The sequence below is a fragment of the Gopherus evgoodei genome, chromosome 4 (assembly GCF_007399415.2).
Source record: "Gopherus evgoodei ecotype Sinaloan lineage chromosome 4, rGopEvg1_v1.p, whole genome shotgun sequence".
NCBI classification, from domain to species: Eukaryota; Metazoa; Chordata; order Testudines; family Testudinidae; genus Gopherus; species Gopherus evgoodei.
In genome coordinates, this window is record NC_044325.1 from 65,095,898 (window position 1) to 65,117,564 (window position 21,667).

General features: G+C 46.0%; 1 protein-coding gene across 8 annotated transcripts in view; it reads right to left on the reverse strand.

Annotated features, from left to right (window-relative positions):
• Window positions 1-3,038: 3,038 nt before the first annotated feature.
• RPAP1 (RNA polymerase II associated protein 1) overlaps window positions 3,039-21,667 on the reverse strand; it is a 56,851-nt gene continuing 38,222 nt past the window's right edge. For 3 of the 8 annotated variants that reach the window (XM_030559524.1, XM_030559526.1, XM_030559525.1), the window contains 10 exons: window positions 20,604-20,780; window positions 17,265-17,466; window positions 14,682-14,791; window positions 13,642-13,837; window positions 12,297-12,446; window positions 9,328-9,470; window positions 6,931-7,735; window positions 4,847-5,023; window positions 4,422-4,478; window positions 3,039-3,557 (listed from right to left, as the gene is read on the reverse strand). In XM_030559524.1, the coding sequence (XP_030415384.1) occupies window positions 3,399-3,557; window positions 4,422-4,478; window positions 4,847-5,023; window positions 6,931-7,735; window positions 9,328-9,470; window positions 12,297-12,446; window positions 13,642-13,837; window positions 14,682-14,791; window positions 17,265-17,466; window positions 20,604-20,780 (2,176 nt within the window). In that variant the 3' untranslated portion in view covers window positions 3,039-3,398. Of the gene's footprint in view, window positions 3,558-4,421; window positions 4,479-4,846; window positions 5,024-6,930; window positions 7,736-8,597; window positions 8,645-8,741; window positions 8,821-9,327; window positions 9,471-12,296; window positions 12,447-13,641; window positions 13,838-14,681; window positions 14,792-17,264; window positions 17,467-20,603; window positions 20,781-21,667 lie in introns of those variants that run through there. The other 5 variants (XM_030559527.1, XM_030559529.1, XM_030559528.1 and 2 more) reach the window with 5 other exon arrangements.

The following is a 21,667-nucleotide window of genomic DNA, read 5'->3' on the forward strand; positions in this document are numbered from 1 at the left end:
AGAGGAAGCCAAAAGATAGGCTGATCCACTTTTTGCAACAAGGACCACTGGAAGACTTCAGGCGTGTTTGTGAGTGCACTAATACATGCCACCCAAGCTCTTCCACTATCATTCACATGTCACCTCAGTGGTATCATTTCACTGCACACTGTGAATGAGGAAAACTCTTCCAGTGGGGCAAACATTGTGATTTGGATTCAATACCTAAACGCCTGTTGTTAAAGGCATGAAAGTCAAGCTAGTGCACTAAAAACAGAAGTGTAGTAGCTACAGTGTGAGCAACAGACTGGGCTAGCGACACTGATTATATTCCTAGGGTCTCTGACAGGATTGTACTCAGGGTGGCTAGCCCCTCCTATGGCTTCCATCATGGTGGCTACACTTCCATTTTTAGTATGCTAACTAGATCAGAGCTAGTGTAGGTATGTCTGCTTGAGCTGGAAATTACACCTTCAAACTCCAGTGTAGACATACCTACAGATGACACATTCCAGCAGCTATTCTCTCACACAAACATCACTATTACTGGCTCTTGGAATGGTGAGAGAAGGTTGTTAGAACAAGCAGTGCTTCCCAGAAATAAGTCATGGTCTTCCAGTGAGTCATATGTACACAACCCTCCACTGTATGTGCACCCAAGGTTCAGTATCCAGGTTTCTGAGTACCAGGATTCAAACTCCCCACCTGTAGGCAAGGCAAGCCCCATATACTAGCACAGGGGACTCCAAACCTCTGACTTGAAGGGGAACCCACGGAGTGTTGCTCAATGCCCACCATCATTTCCCATATTATATGGTATTCCCAATGTATTAACCATCTGCCTGTGACAAGGCCACCCAACCCCACGTAAGAGGTTAAATAAAGAGAGGGAATGAGCATCCCCTTAGTTCCGAAAAAGCTACAGAACTATAAATGTTTATTTATAATTTGTGTACATTCCAAAACTCAACTTTGCATAGAACAATGGACTAGAAGGGTTTTGGCAAAGGAGGTTGTGCCATCAAGTTATGTGATTAGCTAACTCAATTATCTAATGGGCAACAGCAGCCCTTAAATCTTTCTCCGTATTTTTCCTGGAAGAGTACGGCTGGGACTCTTGTCATGGTGAGACACAGAAAGTGGAAAGTGCCAACTCTGTCTGCATATCTATTCAAGGGACACCATCATAAGACTAACCACATCAGCCACACCATCAGGGGCTTGTTCACCTGCACATCTACCAATGTGATATATGCCATCGTGTGCCAGCAATGCCCCTCTACCATGTACATTGGCCAGACATGGGGAGAGATAGCTCAGTGGTTTGAGCATTGGCCTGCTAAACCCAGGGTTGTGAGTTCAATCCTTGAGGGGGCCATTTAGGGATCTGGAGCAAAAATCTGTCTGGGGATTGGTCCTGCTTTGATCAGGGGGTTGGACTCGACCTCCTGAGGTCTCTTCCAGCCCTGATATTCTATGATTCTACACAAAAGAATAAGTGGACACAAGTCAGACATCAAGAATTGTAACATTCAAAAACCAGTAGGAGAGCACTTCCATCTCCCTGGATACTCCATAACAGACTGAAAAGTGGCCATTCTTCAACCAAAAAAAACCTTCAAAAACAGATTTCTAAGAGAAACTGCAGAACTGGAATTAATTTGCAAACTTGACACCATCAAATTAGGCCTGAATGAAGACTGGGAGTGGCTGGGTCACCACAAAAAATTGTTTTTCCTGTTGATACTCACACCTTCTTGTCAACTGTTGGGAATGGGCCACATCCACCATGGTTGAAGCGACTTCATTAGCACTGACCCCTCACTTGGTAAGGCAACTCCCATTTTTTCACATGCTGTATATTTAAACCTGCCTACTGTATTTTCAACTCTATGCATCTGATGAAGTGGGTTATAGCCCAGGAAAGTTTATGCCCAAATGTGTTGGTCTCTAGAGGTGCCACAAGGACTCCTTGTTGTTTTTTTTAAAGTGGAAAAGATTTCAGTAAAAGTTTTATCATAGCTAGCACCTTTAAAAGAAAAAAAATCAATATGGCTACTTCATGCAGGTCTGGCTTTATGAGCTATTGATTTTCAGCTGTGAAAGACCTCAGATCAGAAACTGAAACCGAAAAAGGATAAGAATAGAAAAAGGATTAAAAAAAGAAACACTAGCACTGCCCAGATCCTGCTTGAAATAAAAGAGGGGGAAACTGCTGCAGGAGTATCTGAGATATTTATCTTTCTGGGGACTTGGGACTGGGAAGAGAGGCGTATGTATAGGTCACTAGTTCAAATTCAGTCCAGGCTGGCAGCAAGTTACAAAGTCATTACCATCTCACAGCAGCTCAGTGGCCTACATGAAATGAGTTAGTTGCCTGCAAGGGAGAGGATTGTTCAGAGCAGTAAGCACGGACACCAGTGGGACTGCTCATGGCAGCAAGTGCTGTGCCTGGCAATGGGCTCAGTTATTTTTGTCATGACACTGCTAGCCCTGGTAGCTAAGGTTAAAATATAGGATTAGGACCGGGAGGCTAGTCAAGGGTTGGGAGTTTTATTATTAAACATACTGATCCTTTAGCCTAGTAACTTCCACTTTAAGCCTTAGATTTCTTTCCCTAAAAGACGATTTATGCACTTTCTAGTCAAACAATCAGATACTTATTTTTTCTTATGGGAGTGGTAGAAGCTGCTAAACATCCTGTCCTGCAGAGAGATAATTTTGTAAAATCTAGTAAGATTAAAAAGTAAGGGGAGAAAACGCTTCTCTCAGCCCATTCAAGAGAGCGCCACAGGAGGATCTGCGCAGAGCCCAGGTTTCTGGCATAGCTTCCTTAGAGGTTTGACACAGTACAGCTGTGTGGCTTACTGAGTGCATGCAGCACTTTCTGAGAGACTCTGCTGGAGAAAAGGACACTTCCACAGAACCAGCTTCTTCCTTCCCTCATATTGCCAGCGTACAGACAAAACCCTGCAAAGCTCAGGATCCAGAAAAGCGAGGGAGAGGCTAGCATTCAGAAAGTGGGGATGGCCATGGAAATCACATTAAGAAAATCAGACTTCTATCAGAAAGGACTGAACTTTATTTCACTTAATTTAGTTTTATTAAATCAGTCTGCACTCACATTCCACTACACAGGCATGTTTCTTTCGCAATCTCCAGCCCCAAGCAGCGGCAAGTCAAACAGAATTCAAAAGGATGTTCCAGCACTAGACATACCTAGGCTACGTACAGGTCATCCACATACTTAGAAGCCATGTGATGTGCCACAGTGTTGAGAGGGTTTATTTGCCTTTCCCTTTGCCAATATGGCAAGGATGCCCAGGCAACATTGTACCCCATGGAGTTCACTTAATTTTTTCATCAGCTTGTCTAAAATGACCTTTCCCAGCCCTCAGTCCTCCTGTTGCTGAGATGCTTCACTCTGGATCTGACATCTGCATGTTCTCCTTGGGCTCTTTCTTGGTCACCATTTGCAGGTACTTCAGTCGAATGGGAGGGAGCTGCTCATAAAGGTCAACGCCCATCGGACTCTCTGGGTTGTGCACTTTGTAGTAGAGAAGATGCTTTTTCAATACCTGAAGAAAGAAGCAGCCATTAAGTGTGGTGGGAGCAAGTGAGATTCTAAAATTCTACCCACTCACCGCAGCTAGAAGCCCAGATGTAACTACCCCACACCCAACACAAGAGAAAAATCTGTGGAGTGTTAGCTCTCTCTGAGGAAGATTCACTTCCTTCCTCTGTGCTCTATTTGCCTGAGGTTACCCCATTTGTATACAACCACCATGCCCACCCCACGTCCTTGCTCTTGTCAACACTCAAGAGATGGGGTCTGACTGAGTCGCAGGGAGCCCACCTTAGACAATGGGTACTAACAATGTATATATTTATCATCTGTGTAATACAAAATATAGCACCACAAACTGGCATGGTGCTCCATGACAATTTGGGCTGAGAAGGAAGAAGTTTTGTTTCTTTGAAAAGATGAGTTCTGGTAAGGGGGAAGAACATGTGAACTTATTTTATAAGTCTAGTTTAGAAGGTAAGCAGAGGAGAGTGGGCCATGAAAACCTGTGCTGGCCTCCTGCTCATGGCTGGGCTAGAATGGAACCTCCCCCCAGATCTCGAGGTATCCAGATAGAATAGCGCTCAAGCCAGTTTCATGGAATGAGAGAACAGGAAACCCATCTCACTCCCAAAAGGCATCTCTGCCATTCATTCATTTGTAGGGGGGTCAGTATAGTGCTGTCAGAGCTCAGGTTTAGGCATTAGAAGCCAAAATCCTGTCACTAAATTTTCATTTGCTCAAGACAACAGTGACTCATATTTAATCTGCCAAGGGTGGATAAATGGGGAGTCCAAGAGCTAAAGCTGAATCTATGATGATTCAACACCAGTATAATTCTGCTCCGAGTACAAGAGCTGGGTGCCGAGGAGCCTACCTCATCCACCAGCCGCCAGGTCTTCCGCAGCATGCTTTTCCGAGCAGCGTCAGCCTCCTGGGAGCAAAAGAGAGATGCTCAGCTCAGTACAGCACTCCTGAGAGGTTCTGCCTATTGTTATGCTGCATCAGACAACAATTTGTTCTAGAGCAGAACAGCTGAATATGCAGTAGCCGTGACCCGGTCCCACCCCACCCCTTCTCTTCTTCCCCAAGCGAGAAAGTTTTTGGAGGCAGTGGGGTCAATAGGGTCGCTCTCAAATTTCCATAGCTGAAACTCTACTCTTGCCTCTTGGTACTTCAGCTCTTAGGCATCATGCATTAAAAATGGAGAGGAGCAATCTAGTGCGTAGAGCAAGGGATCAGGAGCATGGACTGCCCAGCTCCGAACCCTGTAGCTGAACCCCAAGATTATCCGTGACATACCTCTGTTGTGCTATTCTGAGAGAAAATGAAGCTATTCACATGAGCCACAGCCACAGCATAAAGAACGGGGCACCAAGCATGACGCAGCGCACCAGTGACCAGTGTTCGGAAATACTGTCTCAAGAGGTTCAGGTTGTCCTCAGGAGGCAAGGTGTATCGCTCCAGCGGCACAGGAAACTGCAATAAAGCCAAAAAAGCACCATCACCCTTCCCGAAGGGTGTGTGTCACTGACCAACAGGACAAGCTCCTCTGCAGAGCATCCTCAAATACCTCCTCTGCTTACAGCCAAAATAGTCAGATTCCAAGAGAAAGGGCCACTGTGATCATTTAGTCTGACCTTGTGTCTAAGACGGGCCATAGAATTTCCCCAAAATAATGCCTAGAGCAGATCTTTTAGAAAAACATCCAGTCTTGATTTAAAAATTGCCAGGGATGGAGAATCCAGCACAATTCCAGTTGTTTCAGTGGTTAATTACCTTCACTGTTAAGAATGTATCCTTTATATCCAGCCTGAATTCATTAGCTTCAAGTTCTAGCTATTGGATCATGTTATACTTTTGCCTGCTAGACTGAAGAATATGCTATTGGACACAAAATTTTGGTTGCCTTTACGCTCGGGGGTAGTGACTGAAACAGTGAGGAGCTGGCAGGTGAAGCACATTCAAGTTATGAAGGAGAGTCACGCTAGCATCACTGCATCCCACTAACGTGCCAGTGAGTTTAATACATTGATATACGCATCTAAGCAGAAAGGGGCAAGCAGACAATGGGGAAGAATCTACACTACTGTTGGAACCGTCACCTTTGCATTTCCTGACTTAACTGTCCACCTTAAAAAAGCATTAACAAAGCTTCTTGACCTAACTTCCTAGGGTCTTCGAAAATATAATTTTCAGCTGATTTTCCTCAAGTATGCAGGGTTAGGAGGATCATCGTTGTTACATCAATTCCAATTACTTTTTAAATCAAGTAAAGGCAACAGTCCTCACTGACAAAAGGGTGTCCGTGCCAAGTTTCAAACTTCAGTCTTTGTTGTGGCAACAGTGTCACTGGAATTTTTCCCCTTGTTTAAAGTATTTTTTCCATCATTCTCCTATAACTTAAAAAAAGGAGGGATTTTGTTCAAACTTTCCAAAACAAAATTAATTTTCAAGCAGTGACAAAGCATGGAAAATATCAACCTAAATATTTAATACTCCATAAATGTATGAGCATGTGAAAACAAGGGATCAGAATTGAAATTTTTCTGTAACCTTTGCTAGTCAGAAGCCCCTGTATTCCCTAGTTTTGTGGCTGTGGAATCCACGCCAGACCATAGCATTGTGCTCCAAAATTAAAGCCTCCATTTAAAATGGATGACAACTTAAATGCCAACATATTGCTATTGCACTCCTAATCATTTTATTAAAAGAACCAGAGTGTGCACTCAGGCCACAATCTTAACACCTTTCCAGCTCCTCCCCATTGCTGTAAGCCCCAAACAATCCCTCTCTAGTGGCTAAAACCTCCAGTAGCCCTCAATACATTTAATACAGAAGTGGAGTTGTCAATAGAAAAATCTTTGGCACATAATATACTGAAGATATACAGAGAGTGTAAAATATACTGAAGTTAATACAGGTTACATTGTATTAATTAATGCATCCTTCTATGCAGGTTGTATTATTCAATTTCCCACTGAATTCAATAAAAACCTCTGATCTGGTTATTTAACTGAAGCTACTGCAGAATTTCCAGCACTCCAGCAACAGAGTGCCACAGAATCCAGGAACCAGCCCTCCACCCACCTTGAGGTTAGGTTCAGTTTGGCAGAGAGTACCGAGGACCTTGACTACAGCAGGCACCATCAACAACTCCTACAATAGCCCTGAACTGAAGGAATATCATCTTCAGTCCACGTGACATTTAATGTTCTACATATTGGATTTCTTCAGCAGGAACAAAACTTACCAACTAAAAGCATAACCGCCACACAGGAAAGAGACAGCTAGACTGCCCAATGCAGAAAGGGAAGAATAATGATAGTGACAATATCCCAGTTTGAGGAATAAAGTGACTGCCAAGTAGTGTGCCTAGAGGTTACCTGTTTGAGTGGCACTCCCAGGGCTCTCAAGGTGCTCACATGCTCCCCGAAAACTGCCAGCCGCAGCTGAACGTTGAACCGCCTCTGCAAAGGGAGGAGAACAAAGGCTCCAAAAAGGGGGTCACCGAAGGAGACTCCTTCAAACTGCTCCAGGACACTTATATAGAGGTCATGGAATGATGCCAAGCCAGGGAGAGGAGCATCCAATTCCAAGGAGTCCAGGACCTTGGGTTGGCAATAGAGAGCGAGAAGGGCAGCTGTGTAGCAATGAACAGGTCCTTCCAGGAACAGGTCACCGCCTGTGAGGAACACACACATAAGCCGTGCCAGTTTGGCAGCAGCTGGGATGTTCTGAAGTACTCTGGCACGCCACGTTTCCAGGAGCAGGACCCATTGCAGATTCCGGGTCACAGTGTTCACTAGATCAGGAGGAAGAGTGTTCAGTACAGCCCCCCCTGTCTCTGCACCGGTCACTTTGTTATAGAGGCCGATAAGAGGAAGGAATGGCCAGTCAGAAGGTAGGATGGGCCCTTTGACTTCAGGAAGCAGCAACGATTGGACGAGGTAAGTTCGTCCTTGGTAGGCTACCTGGGAACGGGTAAGAGCAGGCTCCAAGTGAACAAACTGAGAGAGGTAACAGGCACGAATGAAAGGAAGATGCTGGTATGCTTCTCCCAGCAACACACCGCGGTGGGGTTTGGGGAAACCTGCAGCCACTGAGCCAGGTTGTACCAGCTTTGTGCTTGTGCCCAGATGTAGAATATCGGAGAAATCAGCTGCTTCTGGCCCTCCAGTTTTCCCTTCTCTGTAAAATAAAAGACAAACATAAATATTGGTACTTAACTCCTGCCCACGCACACACAAAATCAGACCGTGTGCCTCTATATTTCCTTTCCAAAGTCAGGAACAATGGAATACCCAGCATCACTGAACCCATCTATGGCTCCCAGCTGGCATGACATGACACTTCTGGCATCCCAGATGCCATTGGCAGGTCGCTGCTGTGAGGAAGATCCTGCACTCGCAGCTGGCAAGAGCACAGCCCATTGCCATAAAGAAACACACATTCCGGTAGAGTTCTTGCTACTCTTAAGGGAAGCAATGATCTTTGGAAACTGCAGTGCCAGATGACCTGACAGCAGGTGTTATCTGTCTCGGTAGATAACATGCTTGGCTACGCAGTGCTGCCAGGGCACTGATGTGAGAAAACACACACTGCAGGAGCCCCGTTTGCATTGACAGGGCAATACTCACTCTGCTGGTTTTGCAGCTGGCTTTGATAAGGGATTGAGAGGGAGAGATGTGGTCTAGTGCTTAGACTACAGGACAGAGAAATCAACTCCCCCAAGGTCTAATCTCAGCTCAGTCACTGATTCCAACTACAGCTTCCTTAACTGTTAGCTGGAGACTACTGGGAAGGCTGTTGTGGAGGATTAGATAGTGTTTGTAAAGCACTGTGAACATGAAAAGAACTGGAGAAGTCTGAAGTATTTTTAAGGAGGGTTCATCCAGCCTTTTCCAGGGATGTACCATTGCTGTATGGCAAGCTACATGGAGACACTCAGAAGCAATACAAGGCCCAAGTGTCCCCACTGCCAAACACTGAAAGCCTCACATCTGTGATGCTCAGTCTTCACCAGTTTGAGGTAGAAAATATCTGTGGTTACCTCTTAAACCTTCAGCTTTACCATACTGGAGCAAACTGTGCAGGCAACTAAACATTAAGGGAGAAAGGGAGATTTAGAAATGTCTTCCAATGGGGGGCAGAAAATAGTAGCGGGCAAGATTTCCATCTGTTTCACAGATCTTACCAAATCTCGACTCAGCATTGGTGCCTTGCTGCTGTAAGGAAGGTGAGACCACTAGATGGGGATGGAAGGACACCTGGCACTAAGAGGAGGGGGAAAAGCAAACCATCATGTCTCTCTCATTACCAGTGTGCTAGGGAGAAACCTGAAGTTAATGCCTCCAACCTTCATCAACAAATCCCATTGCAGAGGAACGCACTACGGTGTCTGTCTTCACTCAGGCCACACGTCTACACTGCAATTAGACATCCGGGGCTACTCCCTGCCAGCCAACCTGGGCTCGTGGGGATCAGGCTAAGGCTGTTTGGGCTTGGGCTGTAGCCCAAGCTCTGGGACCTTCCCACCTAGAGGCTGGGTGCCAACCCAAGCCTGAATGTCTACACCACAATTCAACAGCCCCTTCGCCAGAGTCAGCTGGCAGGGCTGTGGGTTTTTAATTGCACTGTAGTCACACCCATAAAGGCAGAAAATCATAACTATGATCGAATATAAAAATCCATTTTTTCCCCCTTCTTTTCCAAGAGATTTCCCACATCCCAACTACAGGCAAGGAATGAGGTTCTTAAGGGAAAAAAAATGCAAAGCTTACGGAATGAATTCTGGATTAAAGGCAAGACCCAAAAGGAGCTCATGAGCCAGATGCTCACTCCCTGGCAACAGACGGCTTAACAATGCCATGGCAACACAATGATGGAGCGAGGCATGCTGGGTGTAATCCGGACAAATACCTGCCTGCACAGGAAACAAAAACCCAACAGATGAAAACACTGTAGCTTGTCTCAAGGAGGCAGTTACGAGTCAGGGGGCAGTTAGCTGGCCTGGGGGCATCAGTGGAACATCAATTAGATGTTGAGTCAGAGCACGGGAACAGACAGTTTTCATATGGAGATAGTTTTCCTTCCCTTTTTGTCCTAGACCAGGCCTGCACAACTCGTAAAGCGGCAAGGGCCACATTACTCCAAAGAAAACAGCTGAGGGCCGAAACCCCCCGACCCCGCGGAAACACATCCCCCACACCCCGCCCCAGCACCACCCAACCCTGCAGAAACAAACCCTCCTTCCCCAGTGCCGCCCCACCAAAACAGCTGTGGGCCAAAAAGGAAGGTTGGGGGTGGGGAGGTGATACTTGATTTTAAATCAACCAGGGGCTCCCAGCTGAAGAGGTGGCTGGGAGCCCTAAGGGGCAAATTAAAGGGCCTGGGGCTCCGGTAGCTGGGGGAACCCATAGCTTTGCGGGGCTGGGGCAGAGATTTAAAGGGCCCAGAGCTCCTGCCAGCGAGAAGAGCCTGAGCCCTTTAAATCCCAGCCCCAGCCCATCCGCTGGAGCCGTGGCCGCGATTCAAAGTGCTCTGGGCTGCCTGCAGCCGTGGGGAGCCCTGAGCCCTTTAAATCTCAGCCATGGCCAGGAATCTCTGCAGGCAGCCCAGAGCCCTTTGAATCCCAGCCGCGGCTGAGATTTGAAGGGCTCTGGGCTCCCTGTGGCTGTGGGCAGCCCAGAGCCTTTGAATTCCGGCCACGGCTTGCAGGGCCAGCTTTAGGAAGTGCAGGGCCGAATCTGAACATTTTTGGCGGGGCCCCGGCAGAGAGGACTGAAAAAAAAAAACAAGTAAAAAAAAGCCTTTCATTTCTTAGCAACCGGTTCCCTATAAAAAGTTCTGCCACAGTATGTATTTTTTGTACCAATAGGGTTACCATACATCTGTATTTTCCTCCCGAATGGCAATTTAAGAACCAAAAAGCCTGACATGTCCAGGAAAATACAGATGTATATTAACCCTACCTAAAGTTCTTTTTTTAAAAGATGGGCCTGAACTAGAAATGAGCTCCGCCACTCCCTGAGGGTGTGCTAGGGTGCACGTGTCAGTCCCAGCTGCTCCCTGCCCACCTCATTGAAGCAGGTGTGCAGGGTTACTTCCCTGGGAAGTGGACATGGGGCTGGCTGGAAGTGGGAGGGGGCTGGAGGCAGGCTGGGCAAGGAGTGTGGGACAGGCTGGGGACGGGGTGTGGGGTGGGCTGACAGGCTTCAGGCAGGGCCACGGGGGGGGCGGTGCGGTGCGGCATGGGTTGGCAGGGCTGGAGACAAAGGAGTGCAGGACTGGCTTGCCTTAGGCAGGGGGGTGCGGCAGGGGTTGGCTGGAGACAGGGTAGGGAGTGCAGGGCTGGCTGGAGACGGGTTGGTGTGGGCTGGGCAGGGGGTGTGGGGCTGGCTGGAGACAGGCTGGCTGCAGGCAGTGGATGCAGCAGGGGTTGGCTGTGGGCAGCGGGTGCAGGTACAGGGGGTACAGCCCATCCTGTATGGTGAGTGCCCCCTCCTCCTCCCTCCCCCACCAGGGTAGCAGCAGCAGCCCAGGGCTCAGGGGCTATTAAAAGGGCTCGGGGCTCCCCTGCTTCCACTGCCCCAGCCCTGTAAATAGTTGCGGAAGCCCTGTGGAAGTGGCGGGGCTCCGGGGGCTATTTAAAGGACCAGGGCAGCAGAGGCAGCTGGATGCCCTCCCACCCCCACTACCCCAGGGCTCTGGGGGCTATTTATAGAGCCCAGGGCTTCCCTGCTTCTACCGTCCCAGCCTTTTAAATAGCTGAGGGAGCCCTGGGGAAGTGGTGTGGCTTTGACAGCTATTTAAAGGACCAGGGGCGGCAGAGGCAGCTGGAGCCCCGGCCCTTTAAATAGCCCCCAGAGCCCTCCGCTACCCCAGGGCTCTGGCGGTATTTAAAGGGCCCGGGGCTCCCCTTCTTCTACCGCCCCAGCCCTTTACGTAGCCACGGGAACCCTGGGGAAGCGGTGGGGCTCTGGTGGCTATTTAAAGGGCCGGAGCGGTAGAAGCGACGGGAGCCCCGGACTTTTTAAATAGCCTCCAGAGCTCCACAGCCCTACCCCAGGGCTCCAGCAGTGGTGCTCTGGTGGCAATTTAAAAGGGCCTGGGGCTCCAGCCCCTGCTGGGAGCCCCAGGCCCTTTTAAATTGCCCCCTGAGGAAGCTGGGCCATCCTTGTACAGCGCACTGGCTTTTGCTGGTACACTGTATTGGGGCTTGGGCATGGGGCCCTCTTAGGGGCGGGGCCCGATTCTAGGGAATTGGTTGAATTGGCCTAAAGCCAGCCCTGGCGGCTGGGATTTAAAGGGCTCTGGGCTCCCCGTGGCTGCGGGCAGCCCAGAGCCTTATGAATCCCGGCTGTGGGCCGCACAGTGAGCATCTGTGGGCCGCATGCTGCCCGCAGGCCGTATGTTGTGCAGGTCTGTCCTAGACCTTTAGGTTGTGTTTCTGTACATTAATAAAACAGCCTCTGTGTTCAAGTCCAGAGGCAGCTGTCTTTCAACAGTGGGTGAAAGGATTCCTGCAGTTACAGTCTGCAAAGTGATTTGGGATCTAAGGCTCTGTATAAATAACTGTAAAATGATGATAGTTTTGGCTAGTAGGTGTGTTGGGCCATCAGAGGCAAGACAAAGACCAGCTGATTCAATAATTAGTTGCCTGTCCGGTATGTTAGCTGGTAAGGGAGCCAAGGGTGAGGTTAGTTGTCAGGGTAAGAATGATTAAAGTGCTGGGGGGGGGGGTGTTTACCATTTTCTGAGCCAAGGCTAGCACAAAGTATTGCAGATGGTATTCATGCCGCAGGATCCAGGCAGATGAAGGGGTTATGAAGAGAGGTCTGGTGGGCCAGCTCTGGAGCAGATAGTCCTTCAGACCTTTCAAGTCTAGCACAGAGGTGTACTGTAGAACCAGAAACGGAGGGAAATACCATCAACACCACCCCGTTCACGGAGAGAATCCTCTCCCATATCTGTCACCTCATCCCCCACAGAGAATAGCTGTAGGCTACTTCAGACAAGGGCATTCATATGCACTCAGATGTCCTGATGAAACCTCCCTCCTCTCCACTGCAGTAAGAGGCTCTACTTCAAAAGATTCCCAGTCTTTTGACTTCTTTACTTTGCATACATCCAATCACAACTAGGCCTCCTTGTATGAACATCAGAATCATCTGTACCAGATCCCACAATGCTTCAAAAGAAGGCACATGGGAAAAAAAATCAGCATAATGGTTTACATGGCTTCTGTTGTTATATGAGGAGGATGCAGCTGCAAAGTCACTTGAGCAGAAGACCAGAAAGCAGATTTGAGGTGGGCCTATACCATCATTATTTTCTCTCCAGCAAAGTACAGAGTATGGTTTGGGGGATGTCATCACCTGCTCACATGCATCTGAATTTACTCACTGCCACTATCTTTTCATTCACAGAAATCGGAGTTAGAAGAAACCTATTAGGTCACATAGTTCATCCCCAGGGAGCTAATATAGAGTAAATCTCAATACAATATATTCTCCAGTGCTTTAGGTTACTTTTAGATGTCTCTGGCATCTGCTTCGTTTAGGAGATTACTCCATAATGTAGTGGATTAGTTGGAAGAAAGGTTTTCTTGATACCCATCCTAAGTGTCTCTTTAATTTCTTCCCTTACTCCAGTTATATCTCCTTTGACAACCTTAAACAATTATTCTCTACCTCTACTTCACGGTGTTTAGATTATTTCAAATATTCAGGTATAATCCTGCACCTTAGCCATCACTTAGCTGAACTACAAATGTTTATCTGTTCTGATCTTTTCCTACAAATCAATCCTTTGAGTGCTGTGATCATTTTTTCGCTAAATTATTTCCAGCATCTCTAAGTCCTTCGGGTACTGAGGATCCCACGACTGAACATGCTATTTGAGGTGTTGTCTCACAGGATCTTAACAGATAGGGGACTCCTTGCCACTAACTACTTTGTTTTCTCTTCAGCAAAAAGAAACTATTGTTCAGCATAAGTTACCTTACACTATTACCCTTGAATCACGTGTGCAGTTTCTACCCCCTTGCTGGGCTATCACTCATGCAGCATTCATAGCCAGAAGCCACTACTCACCTTGCTGACCAGCCCTTTATGGATATGGGTGATGTTGTTGATGAGGAAGAGGAGGGCAGTGAGGAAGGGAAAGGGTGACTTGGAGCCAACTAAACTCATCTGGGGTTTCCCTCCAGTGCAACTCAAAGACACAATGCTGGGGACAGACTCTGGTGCTGGGGAACAGGACAAGGGATTGCATAGGGCAGAGCACGGCCTGTGTGAAGAGAGACAGGGAGATCAAGTCATGGGTACTCATTTCACTGACAGCTTTGGTAGTAAGTTGCAAATAGAATCTCACATCTCAGAAACACCCATACAATAAACTGTAGCCAAATGGAGTATCCCAGCGATTGCGTGCAAGTACAATACCCAGCAATATGGGGCATTAATTGGAGCTGTTAGGCAGTACTGCAATACCAAATAATGTAACATGTTGGTTCTAATGGATTCCAATCTTTTGCTGAACTGTTCACAAAGTCCAGGAACACGGAGCACAAAACCCCATCTCTTATGCTGTGCATTCAGAACTACTGGCCATAAGAACCCAAACAGACTAACATTTTTCCATATGTAAGCGTGACCCAGATTGCCAAAGAAAATCTTACCCACAAAGACTGAGGAAGCCAGCCCTACCTAGAACACAGGAATTGGAAAATATGATTGATTTTTCAGAGTGCCTCCTCACACATCTCTGGCGTGCGAGAAGTGAGCGCTTCAGCATTCTCTCATCCCTTTAAAATAAACCTTCATCTGTAGAATTTTGTTTAAGAAGGCTGTTTGCATATCACCCACCTTCCAAACTAATGGATCACAAGGGCACACTCACGACACAGAATTGCTAAGCTCTGCACTTTCAACAGAGTAGGAATTTTTAACGCTCTTAAAACTACAGTTGTCACATATTCAAGGCACCTGCTAGGGGGGTTCTTTATTTTTATAAGAAATGTTCTCAGTCACACAACTGCGCCTCTCCCTGCACTGCTGCTCAAACAGGTCAGAAATGGGACTGCACCTAACTTCTCAAGCTGTAGCAGCAGTCTGGCTTGGAGTGGTTTTACCTGAGCAGATCCCACATTCTGTGCATGGCAGGCTGGCTGAAGAGAGGCAGCAGCACCTCATATGTCAAACGCTCCACTTCCTCCAGGCAGTCAATTGGATTGAGTGATGGCTGCAGAAATCATTGAAAAAAAGGCATATTTGAAGACATTCAAATGAAGTGAACAAACTGTTCTTGGGGAAGAGACAGCTAGATTTCTCCCCCCACCACCCACCTTTTCTTTAAAATAGCTCTTTGCCCTATACACACAGATTTTTGTTTAGCAATAATACTATGAGTTACAGTAAGTTGCTACAGGTGGATAAGCCTCCCACTACACCAATGAGACACCCCAATGTGCTGATCTTTCCATTAAACACACTGATACAAAACTACGTTGCCTGTTTCAGGACTGAAGGACTGCAATTACAACACAAGAGCTAATGTAACTGCCTTGTTATTTAAAAGATGGGTAGCTCTAGTATAGTGTTATCAAAGACTTCAAGAGAATCAGCAGCACATAAGGAGATCAGTTTAGCCACTGAGGCTTAATAGTTCCCAGTGTGGCCAAACATCATCCTAGATGAGCAATGCACGATGACATTTCTCCTGCCCTTTCCATTTCTCCTGCCCTCAGTAAGGAACACTTGAGATTAAAGAAGCATTGCAGAGAATTTTGCATCTCCTTCACCTCACCAGAATGCAGTCACCCCACAAAGAACAAACTAAATCCCTCTCAAGAAAGAGACTCAGCTGATTATTCAGTGAAGTGGAGATGCACACCTCAGTTCTGAGCCTTCTAGTGGGCATGGCATAAGGAAGCCATGAGAGTCACCACTGTATGATTGCTACTGAGACAGGTATGACAATATCCTTCAATATCTCAGACAAACGTTACGGAATTAAGTATTTGAAGAGTCCTTTGTATTAAAAATGCAAATATTTTTGTACTATTGTGGACTATATAGAACTTCTTAAGGAGGAACACAGGATTCATGCAATTTCTGGGAAGTACTGGGGACTTCAAAGGACTTTTGGGGACAATTCGTGTGAAGTGGATTGCCTAGAAAACACTTGGGGTCGGGGAATGCAAATGATCCACCTTGAAATCCATCTTTTTAAAGCTGCACTTTGAGCAGAAAACCATTGTTTAGCTGATTACCTATTCATGGTGTCTTCAGAGGCCCAAATCAGATAACTGGGTAACTCTCAGAGTCATGAGGGCTCTTATTCTGAGCAAAGGATCTTACAAACTTGAAGCTTCTATTGTTTTCTGTATGTTTTCTCTGTAATGTTTTTACCTTAACAGTAAAATGTGCTTGCTTATACAGAGCTTGTGTGGTAACTGATAACTAGCAATTACATGGTCTACTGTCTCTAAAGAGAAGGCAATACAAGTCTGCATAAGCAGCCTATCTTTTGTGGGGGAATATTATAGTATAGTCAGGGGACTGCGCAGCCTGGAAACACCCGGTCAGAAGGGAGAAAGAGACATGTCTCCCTCCAAGAGAGGCAATGTCTGGGGAGCTAGATGAGATGCCCTTGTTACACCACAGAAGGGGAAAATAAAGGCGCAATTGCTGTGAACTGTGACAACAACAGACAGATTTTTGTACCAGCCAATTACTGTTTTGCATACTTTTTCATCTCATGTAACCACCAGAACATTACTGGGGGTAAGTAATCTTTGTACTGGTAGGGTCTTACACACAATTTTCTTTCTTTCTAAAGGAAAAAACAAACATTCTAGAATTAGAATTCAAGATTCTAAAAAAAATGATTTTTAAACATCCCAGGACTGGATGGCATAAATGTTTGACAATGAGTGCTGGAGATGTCAAACACTAATGCCATCAGTTCAAATCCAGCCCCAAGTTTGTAGCAACTGACAGTTATTAGCATCTTTTGGCTATTTGGTGGCCTATTTGAAGTAAACTTCCAAGGTCTCCATCCACTTCCTAGTGGATAAGTCTCCACACCACTTGAACTAGCACTACAGTGCACGTTTTGGGGTAGCAAAGACTGAATGGCCAGAGATACCAAATTATTCCACACCCTTAAGAGATATTTCTTCCAGGTCAGAGTTGAGGCCTTTTGGCAGGAGAGTGCAGAGGATGCTTACACTGTGGTTGCCTGATACTTTTTCTGTGAATAAATGTAAGATGTCAGGTTGATGGTATTTTGAGGCTTGATACATTTCAGAAAATTCACTCTAAAGATGGTCATATACCATGTCAGTTATTGGGTTCCTCTCCCTGTCTTTACAGAACTTTACCTCAAATGCCCTTTGGGCAGCAAATACACTAATCTTCCATTGTACCTATACTCCAAATACTGATGGGATGACACTCACAGGGAAAACAGGATTGTGGGCACTGCTGAATGTGAAGGACAATGGCAGTTCAGCCAATGGTTGCCTGCAGTTTAAAGACTGGCCAACCTGGATTTAAGAACTGGCGATTAGTGTATAGTCCTCAACATGCTGTCAGCTACATTTCCTTCTAGCTTGCTCTCGTTTTAAGCCTTGCTTGGAATTTAGGAGTTAGGAAGAAAACACACAGGCAGGTAACATGGAAGGATATCCTGGTTCTTTAACAGGACTTACCTGTTGGCTGCAAACGCTGTAGTAAACCCCCAAGTAGATGATGTATGTTGTTGTAAGAGGCTGGAGAGCTTGCCAGGTTTCCAGCCGGGACATTTCCTGGACAGACCTCCTCAGATTGGTCTCCAGGAAGGGTCTCAGGCCTGACACCTGATTCCAGGTGACTGGTGGAGGAGGAATCTGCTCTCCATCTCCTGGACCACTGCTGCAACATAACAGAAGGATGATGGCAAAGGGGAATTTCTCAGCAAGAATCTTATCCTTGAACCATCACAGCTAAAAATAGACTTTCCAGTTATGTGCAGTCTTAGACTGGCAGACACTAGGGAAAGATACCAGCTCAGAGCCACCACAAACCTGCCCAATCTGCTTCATGGATGTACACAGTGCCATGTGTGCCTGCCCCTTTACTAGCAGCTTTTTAACTGCTGGTGTGCCTTGAGCAGATGCCTTCGTGGAATGATCAGTAACAACTTCAGATCTCTCTTTAGGGGCTCCAGCTAATTCAGAACGTACCAGTATGTGTTAATATTTTCACCCAATCCTACTGCCCCTACCTGCATTCCCTTTTACTTTTCTATTTTAAATTTATCTGCCATGCTGACCCAATCACTCAATTTGGATAGATCATTCTGGAGCTCCTGGCTCTCTTCCAACCAACCATCTTCAGGAAATTCTACTACTCCGCTGTCTACTCTTCCGCTATAAGACACTGGACTCTATATTGATTCCCTGGGGGAACCCATTATTAATTTTTTTCCGCTATGCAATTTAGCTATTTACTCCCACTCATCCTCACAGAAATAAGGGGAAGGAAATAGACAGTAATAGTCTGGTATTCAGTCAAATAAGGGAGAGCTGTGGAGAATACACATAGCAGAATGCATTGCCAGCTCATGGAACAATACTCATTGCAAAAAATTGAGATGGGCAGGAGGCAGATGAGTAACAGTGGTGAGGAATGTAGCAAAAGGTTTAGCTCCCCCTGAGGAACTTTGATATGGTCTTGAAATGCGGTGTTTTATTATGCCTATGGAATTTGCAAACAAGAATACTCATGTCATTGTCAAGTTAAAATTCATATGCCTTTTTCTCACATATCTCTGTCACTCAGATTCTGAAGGGTGGAAGAATGTCTAAAATTTCATTTGCTTTCCACCATTCACTTTCTGCACCTCACTCAGTTTGGACCAGTGATTCTCAACCTGTGGCCCATGGGCTCCTTGTGGCCCAATCAGCAAAGAGCTGCAACCCATGTGACATCCTCAGAGCCACAGAGATAGTAGTGGATGCAGTCCACAATGGTAAATAAGTTGAGAATCACAGGTCTGGACAATAAAATGAGGCAGGTGAGTTTCACTTTGTTAGTGCTCATCATGTGCCTGGTTCTCACATACACTAATGCAAGCTGTTGCAGCTGAATCTCCAACCCTTAGATGGAGAAATCAAAGGGAATCCAAAAGAGGCATAAAAAACTTGCTTTTCATTAAAAATAAAACCCACCATGGAATAGGTTTATTTGAGTGGCATTTTATGGAGGACCTAACGATGCTTTATTAATGATGCCCATTTCCCCTCACCAGTCCTCTGGTATTTCTTTTTAAAACTACAGCTGACCAGCACCATCATGGGAATTCACTTAAGAACATTAAGAACAGCCACACTGGGTCAGACCAAAAGGTCCATCTAGCCGAGTATCCTGTCTTCCGACAGGCCAGTGCCAGGTGCCCCAGAGGGAATGAACAGGTCATCATCAAGTGATCCACTCCCTGTCGCTCATTCCCAGCTTCTGGCAAACAGAAGCTAGGGGACACCATCCCTGCCCATCCTGGTTAACAGCCATTGGTGCACCTATCTTCCAGGAATTTATCTAGTTCTTTTTTGAACCCTGTTATACTCTTGGCCTTCACAACATCCTCTGTGTTTGTTTTAAGCCTGCTGCCTATTAATTTCATTAGGTGACCTCTACTTCTTGTGTTATGAGAAGGAGTAAATAACACTTCCTTATTTACTTTCTCCACACCAATCATGATTTTATAGACCTCAATCATATCCCCCTTAGTCATCTCTTTTCCAAGTTGAAAAGTCCCAATCTTATTAATCTCTCCTCATATGGAAGCCATTCCATACCCCTAATCATTTTTGTTACCCTTTTCTAAACCTTTTCCAATTCCAATACATCTTTTTTGAGATGGGGCAACCACATCTGCACACAGTATTCAAGACGTGGGTATACCATGGATTTATACAGAGGCAATATGATATTTTCTGTCTTGTTATCTATCCCTTTCTAAATGACTCTCAACGTTCTGTTAGCTTTTTTGACTGCTGCTAGACATTGAGTGGATGTTTTCAGAAAACTATCCACAATGGCTTCAAGATCTTTCTTAAGTGGTAATAACTAATTTAAACCCTATCATTTTATGTGTATAGTTGGGATTGTGTTTTCAAATATGCATTACTTTGCATTTATCAACACTGAATTTCATCTGCCATTTTGTTGCCCACTTCGAGAGATCCTTTAGTAGCTCTTTGCAGTCTGCCTGGGATTTAACTATCTTGAGTAGTTTTGTATCAGTTGCAAATTTTGTCCCCTCACTCTTTACCCCTTTTTTCTAAATCATTTATGAATATGTTCAACAGGACTGGTCCCAGTACAGATCCCTGGGGGGACACTGCTATTTACCTCTCCCCATTCTGAAAACTGACCATTTATTCCTACCCTTTGTTTCCTATCTTTTAACTACTCCTGCACGGGTGACCTTCAGTATGCGTAAGCAGCACTCTCACCTGTGGAGTGATGGGAGGACAATAACCAGGTCCTCAATGGGAGAAACTAGTGTTCCTGGGAAAGTGCTTCGATGCTGCATTTCTTAACTTCAGTTGACTACAACTTTCATTACACAGAAGTACCAGGTACAGGATAGATCAACTCTGTCTCTAATCTCCACATACATCCCCATCTCTAGTTACTGTCCTGTTCCTCCTTATGTCACACCCAATGCACTAGATAACCTACTTCAGCTACTCTCAAAACATGTGTCCTTTTGCAAAATTTCTGCAAAACCCAGTAACATCTTTGCGACAGGGATCCTGCTTTCTTCTGTGTACTACACACTATTGAGCATACTGATGGTACCTCTGGAAAACATGACTGTTAAGAGGACACTGTCACATAGTTTAGGCTCCGAACATGACCTATCTAAAAGTGAAGGTTAAACAAAGTGGGAGGGTAGGCCATTCTACATCCATGCTTCTGCGATGGTACTGCACACAATGCCCTGGAGAGAACTGGACAGTGTCCCTTTTAAAACCACAGCTGACCGAAAGTGACAGGCCTACCTACTGAGCCGGGCCTGCAGCTCTGCCGTGCAGCCTGCAGTTTGAGTCACGTGGGTCAGCAGGGTGATCACAGACGTAGCTCGTTGGATGGAAAGTGGAAACGTGGGGTTTTCCTGGCAATCACTAAGCAAGTGGGGCAGGGACTGGAGAATCTTCACCAGCACAGGGTAGAGATCCCTGCAGTTTGTGATGGGGAGGATGAGTAAAAGAACAAAACCAGGAGAATGTCATTCCAAGCTAAGCAGAATGAGAATGTTCAATTAATGCAAAGCTCTTCCTGACAAACAGGGCAGTGTCCTAGCATAACGAAGTATTTATACCACACTCACTGCTCTAACATTCAATCACCTGCCCAAAGTAACACAAGTAGAGACATGCAGCTTTAAGGAATCCTCTTCAGTTTCTCTCCCCACCCCGCCTTGGCATTAAGATTTTTTTTTTTTTTTAAAAGATAATCCCAAACTTCCTGATCTTAGTCTGTGGGTTCGGAGTATGGGGGGATGGATGTTGTGGAAGCATTATTATGAAGCAATAAGTCTCCCACGAGGGCCTGAAGACCATGAAATTTCCTATTATCCTAAACTCTTCTGAAAGGGAGCTCCACAGCAAAGCCCTGCCACTGAAAAAGCTCTGTCTTCCACTCCTACGAACTGCATTCCTCTGGGCTGCAGGATAGCACAATTATCAGAAGAAGATTGTAGATGATGAGGAAGAGTTGATCCCTGAGGTAGCCTGGACCCAGCCCACTAATGACCTTGAAGGTCAGGTACAAGGACAGACAATTTGACCCTCTAGTGGATTGAGAGCAGAATGCAGTCAGTAGAGCACCAATTTGTATTGGCCTGTGTCATTTAGCAGCATACTGCTGCTTGTTGGACCATTCAGAGCTTTCTTACAGATGTCGGGTTCATTCCTAGGTGTGTTGCAACAACTGAGCCTGAACGTAATGAATGCACAGGCCACCCATGTTACATGAAAGAGCTGAATCCAATTGCAAACTGCTGGGAGAATGGGAATTTCTTGTCGTGTGGAGAAGGAGCAGCACGATGCTGGTGCTAATACTC